The following is an 18,376-nucleotide window of genomic DNA, read 5'->3' on the forward strand; positions in this document are numbered from 1 at the left end:
CATGAATGAGATAAATATCAGACTTTTTGAGCTAGACAAAAAAAAAAGAAATTCGAATTTTCAGCCGTTCCGGGTCACAAAAATACGAAAGTTCATGAGAAAGATCATTCATGCTTACGATAGCATGCGGTCTTTCCGTAGGGAGGAAAACAAGAAAAAATCTGAATGTTTGATTTTCAGCCCAAACAACCTGAATGAGATAAATATCAGACTTTCTAAACTAGACAATACAAGAAATTCGAGTTTTTAGTCATTTTGGGTCACGAAAATACTAAAGTTCATTCATGCTTACCGTAGAATGCATTCTTTTTGTAGGGAGGAAAACAAGAAAATATCTAAATGTTTCATTTAGGGTTTCATTTGTGGTTTCATTTTGGGTTTCATATAGGGTTTCATTCAGGGTTTCATTTGGGGTTTCATTCGGGGTTTGATTTGGGGTTTCTTTTGAGGTTTCATATTTGGGGTTTCATTCACGGTTTCTAAGACCGGTTTCTAAAACTGGTTTCCCAAAGTAGTTTTGGAATTCGGTTTTGAGCAGTTTTAGGGTGACCACATCCCTAAAACCCTAGACATTTTTGGCCGAAACAACCTTAATGAGATAAGTATCGGACTTTCGAAGTTAGACAAAAAAAGAAATTCAAATTTTCAATCGATATGGGTCACGAAAATGTGAAAGTTCATTTATGCATACATTTGCAAAGGTTCTTTCCAAGAGGAAAACAAGAAAAAAATCTAACTATCTGATTTTCAGCTGAAACAACCTTAATGAGATAAATATCAAAGATTCTGAGCTAGGCAAAAAAAGAAATTCGAATTGTCGGTCGTTTTAGTTCACGAATATGCTAAAGTTCATTCAAGATTACAGTAGCATGCGTACTTTTTGGAGGGTGGAAAATAAGAAAAAATCCAAATGTCTGAATTTTGTCCGAAACAACCTTAATGAGAAAAATCAAAAAAAAAAAAAAAAAAAAGTCTGAATGTCTGATTTTTGGCCAAAACAACCTTCATAAGATAAATATCAGACTTTCTGTGCTAAACAAAAAAAGAAATTCGAATTTTCAATCGTTCTAAGTGACGAAAATGCGAAAGTTCATTCACGCTTACGGTAGCATGCATTCTTTTCGTAAGGAGGAAAACAAGAAAATAGCAGAATGTTTTATTTTCAGCCAAAAAAAAACAAAAGCGGAAGGCCTCAAGAAGGCATTCATGGTCTTTGCCACTGTCCAGAGAAAGATCCAACAGGAAGAACATGTCAGAGGATACTGTTGTGGCGGAAATAGATGCCTTGTTGAGGCCTTTGTTTTTCCTTTTTTAGGCTGACTGGATTGAATTATTTTTGCAGGCCTTTTTTCTGTTTCTGTTGTTTGTTTGCGACTTGCACGTTGATGCTGCTACTGATGCTGATTGCTGATGCTCCCCCTCGGTCTTCATCTTCTTCCACGTTGCGGCTTCACCTTCCCTCCCCCTTCTTCCAGACCTATTACGAACATGGTTTCCCTCAAAGTTGCACTTTAGACTCTGCACCTCAAAAGTTTTCTCAAGTTCTAAATTAATCACATTTTTCTTGAACGCATTAAACCGACATGACTTATTTTGTATATTTGGTTCATTGAATTACGAACACCACAAGAGAATATATACGTGCAACAGTATATCACCGACACCACACGCATCCTTCTACAGTTCTACTAAAGCAACCTACCCCCATTGCATGATCATATCAGAGTTAGTGCCATCGACCACGTGCAAAACGACATTTATATTTGACCAGATCTACCTCGACGGAGCAGGGTGGCATATATGGGCCCCCGGTTTTGAAAGTTTAGATAATTTGAGGCCTTGAGGGGGAGCAGGGGGCCCCTCTGTAGCTTTAATAATCACTCTTGTAAAGTTGTAAGGCACACCCCACAACACATTCAAATGCACATTACAAACACCGTTAAGATGATCCACTGTGCATGATTCCCACGTTTATCTTGATGTATATAACAAGGGAGAACGCAATAAATTTGTCATAAAACTGAAATACTTCTTTGCACTTTGTATTATTCCATCCCTTGCATGTACCTACACTAATTCTAGAGCATACACAAATGAGAAGGAAGCTTAGAGTTGACAACAGTTAATGTAACACTAACTGCTGATACAGGAATAACTCACTAAAACCACCCAGATATGCATCTTCTTCAACATCCTTAGCAGCAGGCTTCAGTCCTTTAATTGTTTTGACAATTTTCTCTTCTACAGCCACAAGCCGCAACCATCTACACCAAACAAGTTCGATAGTGGAATTCGTTTTCCTGAAGTAGTGGTCTAAAGCATCAGCAGACCTTTTCCCAGCCAATAGTCAAGAAATGATCCATGACTTAAAACCACCTACCATTTTTTTTTTTCATGTAGTATGGCCAGCTGATGAGCATCTGATCATTGTAAACACTTAACGCCTATACTGCATCATTAATACCGAGTGGATATCTTCCAGCTAGCTTCATAATCAACGCAGCAATGAAGCAATAGTATATGGAGCTTCCTTTAGTTGTAGTAGATCTATTTAATTTGCTTTGCCAGCTACAGGATTCCGACCAAACTGGATTATCATTGGCTTGCCTTTGAACACATAGCCATTTCCTAGATTCTGCAACCAAGGGTATGCCAGTCATCACAACTTCAGCACATAAGCAAGATAATCAAAGGGAGAAAAAAAAAAAGAAAAAAAAAGAAAAGAAGATTTCATTTAGTTGTAAGTAGAACTATATATGCTACTCTTTAATCGGCGAAACGTCCAAAACTAGCCATTTCCAGAAACCTAACATATTAGTATAAAAAACCTCTCTCCCCATTCTTTATTTTTTATTTTTATGTTTTGTTAGTAACAAGTCAGCCTCTACATGTGAAAAAGTATGCACATGTTTTCTCAAAATATTTCAAATAGAGGATGTGGGAAGTTCTCTAAAAAGTGTGTTATGTTTTGTTTTTTTTAAAATGTTTTTTTTTTTCCTGAAAAGCATTTTATGTTTTGTTGTTTGAAAAGTGTTTCGTTTGGTAACTTAGTTTGAAAATGTGTATTTTTGTATTTGAACAGAGAAAAGAGTTTTAAAATACGTTAGCAAACATATTCTTAGGCTTTTTAGAATATTACTTAAAAGAGTTTTAAAATACGTTAGCAAACATATTCTTAGGCTTTTTAGAATATTACTTCAATTAGCGTTAGGCTTCTTGGCCCTTTTACCAGAAAAGCCAAGGCCATGAACAATGGTATCAATAGGATTGTTCATATTTATGAAGCTTTAACCTATTTCATATGTTGTAGGACCAAAAGTTACAGTAGCAACTACATTCAATTTTGATGTAAACCTAGAGTTTAACTCTTATGTTCATATCACAACATCATTCATTGTGCTAAATATATGGCTATAATCCTAAAAGTCCAATTTAATAATCAGGTTTCCACCGTTCCATCTCCTTCTATCTATGCTCGCTGGTAGGCCATCCCCTAGATTCATTTACAGAAATAAGTACATTGCTGAAGCTAACTTTGATAATGGTAGCAATTCCTTTGCCGCCATTTAGGTGGGAGAGAAATAACAAGACGGCTTCCTGAAAGTGGATTCTTAAGGTTGAACACTGAAAGTGATGAGGCAGTTCATGTTAAATAAATTAGTACATAATATGACTTATGCTAAAAAAATCCGAGGGAGCTTAGTATGTGGATATCAAAATGTCAATAGATATACTTCCATAGGCTCTCCCAACCAAATAATGGTTTGAAAATGGGATTTTTGCGATCAAACTAGCAAATCCTACCGATCTTTCTTTTGAGATCAAGAGAAGACTAATCTTGTTTTATTGCATTTTCCTTTTCTCAGGTCTGGACTGCATTTGCATTTCAATGATTTGAAATTGGATCCTAGGCAGCCAAATGGAACCTTCTTAACAGCTAGTATGGATTCTGAAAACCAATTTCCAAACAGCATTCATTTTGAAACTGAAGTACAGCTACTTAAAATTGGGAGGCATGTCAGTGAGTTACTGAGGAACCCGAAAGAATTTATGATGAATCATTTAGATTACTCTATCAACCAGGTATTGCATTATAAGTTTTATAGCGACTTAAGGCTCACACAATAACATCATAGGATATAGCACATAAAAAGGAACAAGGGCCAGCTGAACAAAATATTCTATATGAAAGGGCTAAGATGCTGCAGAAACACAGGCACATCAGATTGCATTCTGTAAGGTACATACCAACGCACGATGCGCAAGTTCAACCGAAGGAAATGTCACAAAAGCTTGACCTCTCATTCTTCCCTCCTGAAATCCAATTTTATTACTTTTAGGTCCAAAATTCAGGAACTATAGCACTTAAACTTGATTGCAAATGTTAATCAATCAAGAAATTAATATGATATGTCAGGTCCACGAATTGTTTTCCATCCACTGAAACATCCCATGTAAAGAAGGCTTTGCTAATGCTTTCACAATCACAGACATGAATTTTTCCAAATGCCTATGTATGGTGAAATAATCCTCTAGTTTGTCATCTAATTATAAGTACCATATTTGTTTAGTGAAATGTTCAGTTAATGCTTAAGATTAAGGAAAAAATACACTTTACTCTCTTGAAATATTCACATTTGCGTTTTGGCACTCAATGTTTAAAAATTAACAAAACACCCCCACAATGTATCTGACATTGGCATAAAACACCATCCATCCATCAAATCTGTCTATTTGGACGAAAACCAAGTCACATGCGTGGCACGTGACATTTTTGAACCGAAACTTTCGAAAATGCCCTCGGAGGTAAAGTTTAAACATTAAATGACTTCCCCGCGGGGGGATGTAAAAAAATAGATACACTAAACCTAAAACTTAAAACAAAAGGTTAAAATTCAAAATAAAATAAAAAATAAATTAACAGAAAAAACCAAAAACTAAACCTAAACTTTAAACAAAAAGTTTATATACAAAATAAAAAAAAAAAAAAAAAAACTAAACCTAAACCTAAAACTTACACAAAAATAAAAAATAAAAAGAAGTGGGGGGTGGCCAAGCCATTTGGGGGTGGCTCAGCCCCCTCGATTTAGCCAAGTGGGTAGCCAAGCTACCCCCATTCGGCTGGTATGGGGGTACCAAACCACCCATGTGTCGCATAAGGGTGGTTCGACCACCTCATATGCCCGAATGGGGGTGGCTAAAACCACCCCAAATGGGTTTAGGAGGTGGTCGAAACCACCCCAAATGGGTTTGGGGGTGGCTTAGCCAAAGGGGATGGCTCGGCCATCACCCACTTCTTCTTTTTTTGTAAGTTTTAGGTTTAGGTTTTTGTTTTTGTTTAGGGTTTTTGTTTTTTTTTGTTTTTTTGTTTTTTTTTTTATTGTAGTTTTTTATTTTATTTTTTCTTTTAATTTCTTTTTTATTTTGTATATAAACCTTTTGGGTAATATCAAAGAAGTTTTATAAAAAGCGTAGGTAGTTTTTCTCTCTTCTCTCTCATCCATTTCCGCCTGAGTACAAGCGCGTGGGTGGCACGTCTAGCTTGTTAGCTGTTTGGACTGCAATTCTCATTCGGGAGGCAAAAGGCCTTTCAAATTTGAGAATATGTGGCTCAAAGTGGAAGGTTTTGTGGATAAAGTGCGCCGCTAGTGGGACTCGTATTATTTTCAAGGTACACCGAGTTTCATTCTTTCTAAAAAGATGCAAGCTCTAAAGTGGGATATTAGGAGATGGAATGCTCAAGATTTTGGCAACGTGGGGGTTTGTATTAAGGCTCGTATGGAAGATCTTAAAACTCTGGACAGGGTGGAGGAAGAGAGAGGTTTATCCACGGAAGAGATTGAGAGGAGAAGGGTGCTCGCAAGTGAGTTAGAATTCTTCCTCCTTCAAGAAGAAATCAGTTGGAGGCAAAAATCTAGGATCCGTTGGTTGAAAGAGGGTGACAAGTGTACAAAATTCTTCCATCGGATTGCTAATGCCAACCGAAGACAGAATTATATTGAGTCTCTGAACATTCATGGCACTACTACTTCTGATCAAGAGGCTATTAGTAATCATATCACTCGCTTTTATGAGACGCACTTCACAAAGACTCTTAGTTGGAGACCGAGGTTGGATAATCTTCATTTCGATATGTTGGAGGTGGATGAGTCTTCTAGTCTGGAAGTTTCTTTCGAGGAAAGGGAGGTGTGGGAGGTGGTTAAAAAAATGGATAAGGACAAGGCTCCAGGCCTAGATGGTTTTTCTATGGCTTTCTTCCAGGATTGCTGGGAGGTGATAAAAAAGGACATCATGGCTGTTTTTGCGGAGTTCTATGATCGAGGTAAATTCGAAAAAAGTCTAAACACTACGTTTATTGCTCTTATTCCGAAGTCGCATGGGGCTTCCGATCTAAAGGACTTCCGCCCTATTAGCCTTGTGGGGGGGGGGGGGTTTATAAGATTATTGCGAAGGTTTTAGCTAATAGAATGAGGGGAGTCATGAATCGGGTCATTTCCAACCCACAGAACATTTTCGTCAAAGCTAGACATATTTTGGATTTGGTGCTTATTGCCAATGAATGCCTGGACAGCCGTCTCAGATCTGGGGATCCCGGTCTCTTATGTAAGTTGGATATGGAGAAGGCTTATGATCACATGAACTTGAAGTTTTTACTCTACTTATTAAAAAGGTGGTGCGGCTTTAGTGAGAAATGGTGCTCATGGATTGAACATTGTATCTCGTCGGTGTGGTTCTCGGTATTGATCAATGGCTCTCCTTCCGGTTTCTTTGAGAGTTCGCATGGGGTTAGACAAGGTGACCCCCTCTCGCCTTTTTCGTTCATTATGGTCATGGAAGCATTCAGCAGGATGATTAATGCTTCTATTAGTAAAGGTTTCATCAACGGCTTCTATGTGGGTGCCAGAGAGACTGAGCGGGTTACTATTTCTCATCTTCTTTTTGCTGATGATACGCTAGTTTTTTGTGGGGCAGCTCCTGAACATGTTAGATTTATTAAAGCCCTCATTATTGGTTTCGAGGCAGTCTCAGAGTTAAAAGTTAATCGGGAAATTTGTTTTGGCCCCAGTCGGAGGTTCGGTTGAGACGAGCGAGTTGGCTGGTATTTTGGGTTGTGGCACTAGTTCTTTACCCTTGAAGTATCTGGGTCTTCCGCTAGGGGCTTCATTCAAGCTTTTGGCTATTTGGCATGACATGTTGGAGAAAATTCCTAGAAGGTTGGCCCCTTGGAAGCGCTCATATTTGTCCAAGGGGACGAGGCTCACTCTCATCAAGAGCACTTTATCCAATCTTCCCACCTATCTTTTGCCTCTTTTCCCCATCCCAATTTCCGTGGCGAATCGCATTGAGAAGATTCAACGGGGTTTTTTATGGGGGGGTTCAAGGACGAGCCTAAGTTCCATTTGGTCAGTTGGCACGAGGTTTGTTCTCCGATTGCTGAGGGTGGTCTAGGGATTTGGAGCTTGCATCTTTTTAATCAAGCTCTCTTGGGGAAATGGTTATGGAGATTTGCAAATGAGGAAGAAGCTTGGTGGAGAAGTATTTTGGTGGCAAAGTATGGGGTGTATTGGGGTGGTTAGCGTTCTAAAGTTCCTCGTGGAACGCATGGGGTAGGGTTATGAAAACACATTTGTAGGGGTTGGAGGTCGTTTCGGTGCCATTTCATATTGGATCCTGGTTTGGTGGGGAAAGTCAAATTTTGGGAGGATTTATGGTGTGGCGAGATGTCCCTCAAGGATGCCTTTCCGGGCCTTTTTAATATTGCTAGCAACAAGGATGCTGCGGATATCCAGGAGTGTGTAAATGGGATGGTTCACTGGAATGTTACTTTTACTCGTAAAATTCATGATTAGGAGGAGATGGTCTTAGCCTCTTTCTTCTCGCTCTTGTATTCGTTATCGATTCGTGGGGAAGGGGAGGACCGGATGTGGTGGATCCCTTCAAGAAAAGGGAAGTTTAAGGTACGCTCTTTCTATAGGATGCTTGTCTTTAAAGAGTCTAACCACTTCCCGTGAAAAAGTATTTGGCGCACCGAGGCACCTTCGAGAGTGGCGTTTTTTGCATGGTTGGCCGCCCTTGGGAAATCTCTCACGTTGGATAATGTTCGAAAGACAGGTATTGTTGTGATTAATCGATGTTGTATGTGTGAATCGGATGGGGAGTCTGTGGATCATCTCTTTCTTCATTGTGGGGTTGCGTGCAAATTGTGGGATGTTATCTTCTCTCGTTTCAACATGAGTTGGGTTATGCCTAGAAGCGTCAAGGAGATGTTTGCTAGTTGGTGGTTGGGCGGTAGAACTAGGGCCGGCAATTTTGACACAACCCGCGAACCCGACACGAAAAAATAGGTATTAGGTTTTGGCTTATCAGGTTCGGGTCCCGGTAATTTCGTGTCTGGCTGGTTGACCCGCTAGACCCTTTTTCTTTTTCTTTTTTTTTTTTTTATTATTCTTTCTTCTTCAGGATAAGGCAATCAAGGCAGATGACAGATCTGCCAGTCTGCCTCTCTCACTCGTCACTCTCTGCTTGCTCTCTCTCTATCAAGTGACAGTCTCGGTCTCTCAGGCTCTCACTCTCCCTCCGTCTCGGCGTCTCCCAACTCTCCCTCTCGAGTCTCGGCTCTCTCTCTCGGGTCTCCCTCTTCGCCGTCGCCGTTAGGTGTTAGAAAGGCATCCTCACCGTCGCCGTCCTCACCGATATTTCCTACCAAACAAACAAAGCTTTAGAGATTACTGGTATGGAGATTTTCTACTAGTTTATAAGCACGGTAAGGATGAGCACTGATCTAAATTTTCTCGCTCTGCCCCCTCAAAAAAAAAACAAAACAAAACAAAACAAAACAAAACAAAGAGGAAAATTGGAAAAAGGAAGGAAAGAGAACACTTCATACTTCCGACACCTTCTTTCTCGGTCTCTGCAACTGCAAGTCTGCAATGGCGTTTCACAGGCCCACAAAGCCCAAACCAAAACCAAGATCCCTAATCCTCTTGCTCTTACTGGCCATAGCAGCAATTGCCCTCTTGTTCCTCTTCTCTTCCCTCATTTCCATAAATGGGTTCTCTTCATATATTACAATTTTTTTTTTTTTTTAAAAAAAAAAATTTTATAGTTTAGGGTTTTAACGGGTCGTGTCGGATTATGTTTACCCGATTAGACCTGATTATTCTAAACGGGTAAAACGGGTCATGTCGGGTTACCCGGCTATTTTCGTGTCATAATCGTGTCAGACCCGATTACTCGTTTAGCTTAACGGGTAATCATGTAATGGGTATAGGCTAATTGTGTAATGGGTACCTGCGGGTCATAATCGGGTTGTGTCAGGTACCCATTTTGCCACCCCTAGGTAGAACCCGTAGTGCCGTGGTATGGAAGATGGCTCCCCTTTGTCTTTTATGGTGCCTTTGGAAGGAAATGAATGCGAGATGCTTCGAGGATTTGTCAAGAAACCTTGAGGACCTGGTTCATTTCTTTTTGTATATGCTTTTCACATGGACTGCAGGCTGGCTTGTTCCTTTAGTGATCAATTTTTCTGATTTTCTCTTTATGTTCTCCTTCCTTCTCCCATACTTAGTCGCTCTCTTGTATACCTCCTGTGTACTTGGGTTGTGCTCCTTTACGCTCTTTAATGCATTATATATATATATATATATATATATATATATATATATATATATATATATATAAACCATTTTTTTCGGTTTTTTTTTTTTTTTTAATTTTTTTTACACTTTATCCCTTCAAAGTCATTTATGTTTACACTTTACCCCTAAGATCATTTTCGAAAGTTTTGGTTAAAAAAGGTCACGTGCCACGAACGTGACTTGGTTTCCATCCAAATAGATGGATGGTGTTTTTTGCCAACATCAGATACAATGTGGAGGTTTTTCGTCACTTTTTAAACATTGGGACCAAAATGCAAATGTGTGAATACTTCAGGGGGTAAATTGTATTTTCCCCTAATATTAATAGCATTGGCAGTGGCTTTTGTTTCCAAGTTGTATTCATGCTCTTAATGTACAATCATAGGATCGAGTCCTGCATAAGGCTTTCATAACTGAACTTCTCTAAAAGATAACCAACAAGTGGTTTTGATAAGAAAAAGATAACCAAACCTTGTACTTCATGTACTTCAAGAATCAGAACTCTTAAAAAAATAAATATAAATTTAAACAACTAAGGACTTGGAACTAAAAAGATCTTGATTTAAATGTAAAAAGACAACTCAGAGACTCCACCTGCATAAGCTTCACGCGAAGACCAGATTTTGCCGCATCAATGCTTCCAAATATTGACCCTAAAGCACATACAGTAAGATATAATAAGCCAGAACTGTCTTTTTGACAACATTGTTAGAAGTATTATACACAACATTAATTATTTGACGAACAAAAAAGATTTAACAGACAATTATTTCACAGAATACAATCATAAAGTAACCTTTTCTTTTTGAAACAGGCATGAAAGTTGCTAGATAGGTACCATTGATCAAAAACTAAACTTAATTTTGGATTAACTAGCAATAACCAGTGTTCGTGATCTCACCAAAAATGAAGTAGAAGTCATCAGCTATCACGTCCTTTGCCAAGTTCTTCACATACAACACAGAAGCAGAACATCCAGCTGCATAGTTCTACAAAAAAATCCAAAAGAGCTTCAATTAATCATTCAATGAGTAAATATTTGCTAGTCAAAATCATTCTGATCCAGTTGTATGTATTTTGTTTAAAATAGCAAATCCACAAGATTGATATAAGTTAGTGTTGAGCAGTCCATACTTTTAATCACATTCAGTACCTTAAACATTGGTAGTGATAAAATTTCCTCTGGGGGCAACTTTCCACTCTCTAATTCTTCTGGGGTTGCATAAGGTTTAATATCTGAACCCTCTCTGTCTGGGTCCTCTCTTTCCGTGCTATCATCTTTCTGTTCATTCTGAATCACTTTTGGGGCAATTTTGATCTGCAACCCAACCAAGAACAGGATATCAAAAAATAAGAAAGGTAAGAGATTCGCTTACAATCATTTATTTCAAAAAAGAAAATGACCTGTAATACAGAGTTCTTTTTTTTAATCAGCGGAATCTCTTTCGGGACCAGCATGGTAGGTTTCACTCCAACAGCTTCATGAACGACATCTTTATCAACTGCAGGGCCCACAATTGCTTCTTGCCTGAGACGCTTTCGACCAGATTTTGCTGAAGCTCCAACAGAATAGGCTTTTCCATTAATCTCCTAAAAGCATCACAGTAAAATTAGAATCCACAAGGATTACATAACAGGTTTAAAAGCCAACTCAAGGATTTTCCTTGAGGTTCCATCTCTTTCAATGCACTTCTGCAGAAGTGTAGAGATTCATCCACAATGCTAATCAAAGAAACATTGTCAAGATTCTCCCCAAATCTCGTAATTAAGTGTCCACACATTTTTTTTCTTGAAAAAAGGATGCAGGTTAAAAAAAAAGATTAGCAAAAAAATCAACCGCAGAGGTTTTCCTGTTCAAACAACTAAAAACAAAGTGACAGTGAATGTAAATGTTGCTTGAAGACAAAAGGTATCATTTGAGTATATACAAACTAAACCGCATAATATTTGACCAAATATTTTAGGTAATCAGTGCAAGAGGTTACCTCATCTGAAGATTCCATTTCCGACTCATCACTGGACAGATCTGCCAAATGAGGTTTTGCAGGTACAGGAGGGGGAGGTGGTGGTGGTGCAGGTAGTGAAGGTGGTAGGGGTGGAATTGGTAGAGCCATACGAAATGGAGCTGGAATATTCATTTTGTTCATCAAGTGCAACACCTAGAATTACAAGGTAGGTTGTAAAATATATGTCTCATTATGCTCATGAAGTTAAGTAGACTAGAATGATGCACATAATATAACCATGGAGCTGAAGGAAGGAAAACCAGTAAATTGTTCTATTAGCACTTCAGAAGATTGGAGACAACCTGTGTATAAAAGCGAGGAACGGCAATAAGAGCATTTACAATGTTGGTCAGTATATTTCCATCTGGTGGAGGGTAAGCATACCTGTAACACGAGATCTATTAAAATCTAAAATAGACACAAACCAATCTAAAGATTTCTATGTCATCCAAAGAAGGTTTTGAAAGAAAACTCCACATGTTAGACTACATAAGTATTACTTTTCAGTCAAATCAAAGTACTGAATGATAAGCTTGGGCACAAAAATCGTTATATTCAATAACAAAAGAGCCAAATTAGTATTGCCTCTTTCATTCTGATTAATGAACTGACATTGCCTATGGATCTGAGATTTCACAAAGAGCCGAAATGTAAAGTCCAGAAATAATAACGTGCATGCCTAAATTGTTGTGCCTGTAAGGTAGAAAATTTAAGGACAGCTCATAGAAGACATGAAGAAAGGAGCTGTATCGACAGTGAAATGGAAAAACGTACTCAAGGTGAGGAGGAAATGGATAGTCGACACCAAGCCTTGGGGCAATGGGTTCACTAGCAGGCATAGACCCATAACTGAAGCGTTGAGTAGCATCATTGGCCAAAGAAGTGGGTGGAATAGCATCCTCCCCGGAATGAGCTTGACTTGCTTTATGTGTGGAATCCAGGGTTGGCTTATTACTAGATCTCTCCACTGATAAGACTTTACCAAGAAACCTCAGCCTAACAAAACCCAATAACAAAGGCAGTGGCATACTTTTTAATGCAATTGAACTGAACTGGATCATAATCAGTAAAAGTGTAAATGTTCAGACAAGAATGAACTATCCCAAAACAATATAATACCCATTTAACTGACGATGCGCCTGGTAAGCCACAGCTTCATTCTTGAAATCCAAAAATACACAGTTTCTCAATCTGTAGAAAGACAAGGAAAAAAAGAGAGCAATTGAGAAAGAAGGAACGGTGATTGGATTGAAACACCAAAGCAAAAGCCAAAACAAAAAAAAACAAAAAAAAAAAATTGACGCACTTAGGAACAGAGCAAGGACGGACAGAGGAAGCACCGTAGTGGGAGAAGAGTCTGAGGAGGGTGTCAAGAGGAATGGCTTCGGGAAGGTGCCGAATCAAAAGGGTTATCACTGCTTCTTCCACTTCTGATGCTTTTCCATGAAATGCTTTTGCTTCTTCTTCCTGCTGCATCTGATTCTGAGGGTTTATGTAAAGTTGCGACGCGGAGGAGGGAAGTGCAGCCATCGTTAGAACTTAGAGAGAGCAATTACATTTGTTCTTCTACCGAGAGTCTTAAGGCCGATGCCCCTGGGGCTGGGGTAAACCTCACAACTTGGTTTGGTTTCTGTCAAGTTGAGTTGCTTGTTGGACTGAATAACCGTCCATACAATTTGGATAGATTCATAGCCCAAGTATAAATCCATCAATACTAAAACGGCCCATCCATAGCCCAGAGATCGTCATTTCAAGCCCATAACCATATCAACTGCCTCCTTTCAAATTCTCCTCCTTTGTCCAAGCTGTTAACGACAACAATAACAAATAAACATCAAATTTGAACATTTCACGTATAACCTTTACTCAATTGCTTGGAAAATGGCTTTGGAATAACAAAAAAAGAAAAAGAAAAGACATATAGAACTTTTGGTATGTACCTTTATTCGCACATATGGTCTAGCTGGGACGTGGAGACATATCTTATGAGGGCATAAGAACTTTTGGTATGTAGATCTAAGATGCGATGCTTTGGCGAGTGCTGAAATAAAATTATTTATGAGGGCACTCCATGGGGAGGAATTAAGGTGCTTTGGAATTTGGATGGAAGGGTCTTCTCTATAAACCCTAAACCCTAAACAAGAAAACACTAAAAACACTTCAACAACACAAAAAACAAGAAAAACCTCCAAAAACACCAAAACCCTCCAGAAGCTCAAAAAAAAAAAAAAAAAAAACGAAAAAACCCTAAAAAAAAAAGGAAAAACCTCCAAAAAACACGAAAAACCTCCAAAAACACGAAAAAACAGTCCAAAAAAAAAAAAATCCTAAAACCACTAAAAACCATGAACAATCTTAAAAAACATGAAAAACCTATCCAAAAACAAAAAACACAAAAACCCTTCAAAAACACGAATGATTATTTCTCTTGGTCGCCGCTAATGATATGAGAAAATTTTAAAAAATAAATAAAAATGATCAATAGCGAATGATATGAGCAAATTAAAATAAAAAATTAAAAAAAAAAAAAGCTTTTATTATATATAATAAAAAATAAAAATAAAAATAAAAAAGCCACAAATTTAATATGTAAAAGTTATAATTTTGGTTGTAAAAAAAATTAAAAAAATAAATAAAAATAAAAATAAAAAAAGCCCCAAATCCTCTTCATTTGTGCTAAACTAAGATTACTTACCCAAAATTTAGGGCATTGATAAAACTACGGGCATATGACATTCAAAGGCTAAACTTTACCAGCAATTGGAAGTAGGAAATAATTAAAGGCAAGGCATTAGACAAAGAACAATGATTTGAAACCTTCGAAAATGAAAACTTCTGTATAATTTAAAATCATATGCGTTACAGAAAGATTAGATACTCCTAATGTATACAACCACCTGCAATGATTTGACATCTTTACACTAACAAAATATGCAAGATAACTCCCTCCCTATGGAATGGTTCTTTCCCAAGAAATAAATAAAAGCAAACTTTTTTTTCCTTTTCCTTCTTAGAGATTGTTAAACTTCAAAACCAAAACATTAACAATGTAGGAAGAGAAGAGAGTTGAACAAAATGTGTATTATGCAAGACAAGCAATAAGAAAAATACAATCAAGAATATCTGTACATAATGCAATCAAGAATATGTGTATTAAAGTAATCTTAATCTCAAGGTACATAATACAATCAAGAAAATGAAAATAGAAATTTGTTTTTTAGTTGACTGCACTATTGCCCTTCCCCATCAAATCAATCAGAATGAGAATCTTCTAGAAAGGGATATAGAGGTCAAGAACTTAAATAAACAACAAACTTCTTCAACAGAACAAGACAAGACATTGACATTTTCTTACTCCTTTTTGATTTTTTTGGATACAAAAGAAGCTCACCACAAACAAAGAAGGCATCTGCTCAAGGAAAACAGAAAGGGACGACTCAAACCATATGCCAAACAAAACGCAGCAATTTAAATTGACACACACACACGGCCTTCCACATATCCATGAGTAGATATTAGGGATAAGTATTATCAGTAGTTTATTCTAAGGTCTAGGTTCCCTCAAAACCTAAAATCTATCCCCGTTACGTATTCACGTAACAGTAGATTCATCATCCTCACAATTAACCTTCCATAGCACTCTTCAGCAAATGCAAGATAACCATAGCAGATACACAACCCAAACTAAAAATTTCTCCAAGCATAATATTTCACAAAATAAACCTAGTTTATGATACCTCAAATCATACTCCTAATACTAAGACCGCCTCACCATGTGCATCACTACAATAACTCTAGGAGCCCATAACCACTCAAATGAAGACAAGACCAAAATTAGAACCTTCTAAGTCTTGCACATTCATTTTCATTTAGATACCAAATGAACCAAAGAGCATCAAGAAAATTGAAGCAACTCTAATTGGCTTACATGTAATGATGAATACACATTCAAAAGCAATAAAGAGACTGCACTAATTGAATGCCAAAAACTATGGAATGAACTACAAACACGTATCCCACGGATAACATGAGTCGAAATATTAATACTTAAACCTGACTGGGCACTAACTACAAACACGTCAAGATAACATGAGTCTGTTTAGCACGTTCCTGGACGTGTCTGTTTTTGCGGAGGGAGGTCGTAAAGGAGTCATCTGGCTCCCGGAGGGTCGTTATGGGCGAGGGTAGGCTGGCGTCGATTTGCGGGTGAGCTGCGACTAATGTTGGCTCCGACTGAAGGGAAGAATGGGTCTTTGGAGTCTGAGACCTTTCCTCTGCCGAGGATGAAGACCATACAGACTGAGTCCTCCTGAGTAGATGCGCCTGCGAGATGTTCTCAGGGACGGTCTTTTGCGGAGGTGTTACAATCAAAGCTGTGCTCCGAGGTGATTAACAGGGGTTCGAAGGGGCGGTCTTCGCATTGCATGGATCTCTTCCCGGTGTCGCAGTGTTTTGAGATGGGGAACGGCGGAATTGAGCAGAGGCTCGCCGTGGATTGCTTTGAGCTGGAGAAGCCTTCTTCGCTGGCGGCTGGCTCTTCGAAGGAGATGAAGGGCAATTCGGTCAAACAATGGGTCAAACATCTCTTAGGGTTTATTCATTCAGAAATGGGCCGGATTCTTACTGGGCTGTTGGAAGGCTTTCTAGCAGGGATTGAAGGAATTCCCTTAAGGAAAAATATTAGGGCCGTTTTAAAAAGTCTGAAAGGCTATAAGGGCTTCCGTTTTGTGTTGCCCAAACCCACTTGGCGTCCTAAGCCTTCTTGTAAGGCGCAGTGGAAGGTCTGGACCAAGCCCCTCCATGGCAGGATGGTATCGCCGTTGGCTTCGATTCTAGCGGGCTCGCCCGACGTGTCCATAGAGTGGGTGGCTATAAGGGAGAAGAAGAAAATCAGGAAAACCAGTTATCGGACCGAGTACAAACCGAAATCAACCGGTAATCAGGACCCCGTTAACCGGAGTCCCAATTTCTCGTTTCGGTTGCCCAAAACCATGAATCGGGTACCATCCCCGGTTTTGGCCAAAAATCAAGAAACGGACCAGGTTGACATCTCTAGTTTTTTTTAAAAAAAAAAAATTTTTTTTAATATTTTTAGTTTTTTATTATTATTATTTTTTATAATTTTTCAGTTTTAATGAATTTTTTATTATTTGTTTTTTATTCCTACTTTTTCACAGTTCAAAACAGTACATTTTTTCCAAAACGGTACCGTTATGGGCAACAGCATCTGTGCAGTAGTTTTCATTACCGCATAGAAGCTGGATCCTTGTTATTGGGCCTCCATTGCTGATAGCGCCTGATGCAGGTGACGTGGTACGGTTTCCCATCAATCTGGCCGTGGTTGTATTTTAGCTTCTCCCTTGATGTTTGTTTAGCCCCATAATTGCTGACCCGCGTGAGCGTGAGATCCACGCGCATCGGCACTACCGTTACTCCCCACTGCACCTACCCTTTCCTCCTCCTTTGGCTGAACCCTTCCAACTAGTGTCCAAAGGAAGTGGACAAAGAAATGGCTGGCGGTGCCGCTGGGGGTTTTGTAAGCCGAGCATTCGATTCTATGCTCAAAGAATGTTCCGGCAAAAAGTATCCCGACCTCCAGAAGGCTATTCAGAGTTATTTAGGTTGGTCATTTTCATTTTTGATTCTCTCCCTAAAATCTCTTTCTCTTTCCCCTGCTATTCATATCTTAATTGCTACTTAGATGAAATACGCAAATTCAAATCTATATTCTAATTCGCCAGTTTGTCTATATATTTTATGTTTCTTCAGATAATACGAAAGGCGTCGATCAGACTCAGCATTCTGGTTCCACTGAGACCAATCAAGCAGCATATTTGCCTGGAGATGGCAGGTCTATTTTTCTACATCATTTTTGTAGTCTGCTGCTTTTCTTTCTTTCTTTCTGTTTCTATTTTTTTTTTTCTTTTCTTTTCGTTTCATAATCAGAACTTCATAAGACACTAAGCACATTGTTTCTTGGATTATGGATCGAGTAACGCTTCTTTAAATTCAACAGAAATGCGTTCTGTTTTCTTTTGTTAATCAGAACTTCATAAGACACTAAGCACATTTTTTCTTAGATTATGGATCGAGTAACGCTTCTTTAGATTAAACAGAAATGTATCAACGCCATCAGATAGAATTTAGTCATGATTTCCATCAATAGGTCCGAAAGATGGATTCTAATACTAAAATCGTTTCTGGTTTGTAGTTCCCTTGAAACCGACGGTGGAGCTGCAAGGACGGCAGCAGAACCTGCTAACTCACACTCGGTCCAACGTAGTACGGAGGAGGCAGACCATGTTGGCAGGCCCGTTGGAAGGAGTGGAACCATCACTACTGTCTTATCAAGTGCTGGGCACACCCTTGAAGGAGCACAGGCGGAGCTTGTTCTGAATCCACTTCGACTTGCATTTGAGACTAAGAACTTGAAAACCATAGAACCTGCTTTGGATTGTCTTCATGTATGTTCTTCGTTTCATTTTTGTTGTGTGATGTGAGGCCTTCATGAGTGCCACATAATAAATTTTACTTTGATATTGTTGTTTAATATGGGCATGAAACTTATTGCATATGATCATTCTGTGAGCACAGAAACTCATTGCATATGATCATCTAGAGGGAGATCCCGGTTTAGATGGTGGTAAAAATGTCACACTGTTTACAGAAATTCTGAACATGATTTGCAGTTGTGTTGACAATTCATCGCCTGATAGGTATGTGCTGTTACAT

At 38.6% G+C, this 18,376-nt stretch overlaps 2 protein-coding genes across 3 annotated transcripts in view; one reads left to right on the forward strand and one right to left on the reverse strand.

Moving 5' to 3' along the window:
* Positions 1-1,953: 1,953 nt before the first annotated feature.
* On the reverse strand, positions 1,954-16,211 carry LOC132190714 (U11/U12 small nuclear ribonucleoprotein 65 kDa protein). Of its 2 annotated transcripts, XM_059605764.2 has the most exons (13): positions 15,698-16,211; positions 13,585-13,778; positions 12,951-13,449; positions 12,764-12,835; positions 12,419-12,640; positions 11,947-12,028; positions 11,624-11,797; positions 11,043-11,228; positions 10,792-10,956; positions 10,540-10,627; positions 10,233-10,291; positions 4,249-4,314; positions 1,954-2,635 (listed from the first exon to the last, which is right to left on the reverse strand). In XM_059605764.2, exons 3-13 carry the CDS (start codon positions 13,172-13,174, stop codon positions 2,552-2,554), a joined length of 1,422 nt encoding a protein of 473 aa, XP_059461747.1. In that variant the 5' UTR covers positions 13,175-13,449; positions 13,585-13,778; positions 15,698-16,211; the 3' UTR covers positions 1,954-2,551. The 2 variants fall into 2 exon arrangements, with proteins under 2 accessions (XP_059461747.1, XP_059461748.1); XM_059605765.2 differs by lacking the exons at positions 4,249-4,314; positions 15,698-16,211 and having other exon boundaries at positions 13,585-13,879.
* Positions 16,212-16,995: 784 nt separating this feature from the next.
* ATMIN7 (HOPM interactor 7) overlaps positions 16,996-18,376 on the forward strand; it is a 49,747-nt gene continuing 48,366 nt past the window's right edge. The window contains exons 1-4 of the mRNA XM_059605163.2: positions 16,996-17,265; positions 17,414-17,495; positions 17,856-18,108; positions 18,239-18,360. Coding sequence (XP_059461146.2) covers positions 17,154-17,265; positions 17,414-17,495; positions 17,856-18,108; positions 18,239-18,360 — 569 coding nt within the window. The 5' untranslated portion in view covers positions 16,996-17,153. The remainder of the gene's footprint in view (positions 17,266-17,413; positions 17,496-17,855; positions 18,109-18,238; positions 18,361-18,376) is intronic.

Source organism: Corylus avellana, chromosome 9, assembly GCF_965113065.1.
Source record: "Corylus avellana chromosome 9, dhCorAvel1.hap1.2, whole genome shotgun sequence".
Classification (NCBI taxonomy): Eukaryota; Viridiplantae; Streptophyta; class Magnoliopsida; order Fagales; family Betulaceae; genus Corylus; species Corylus avellana.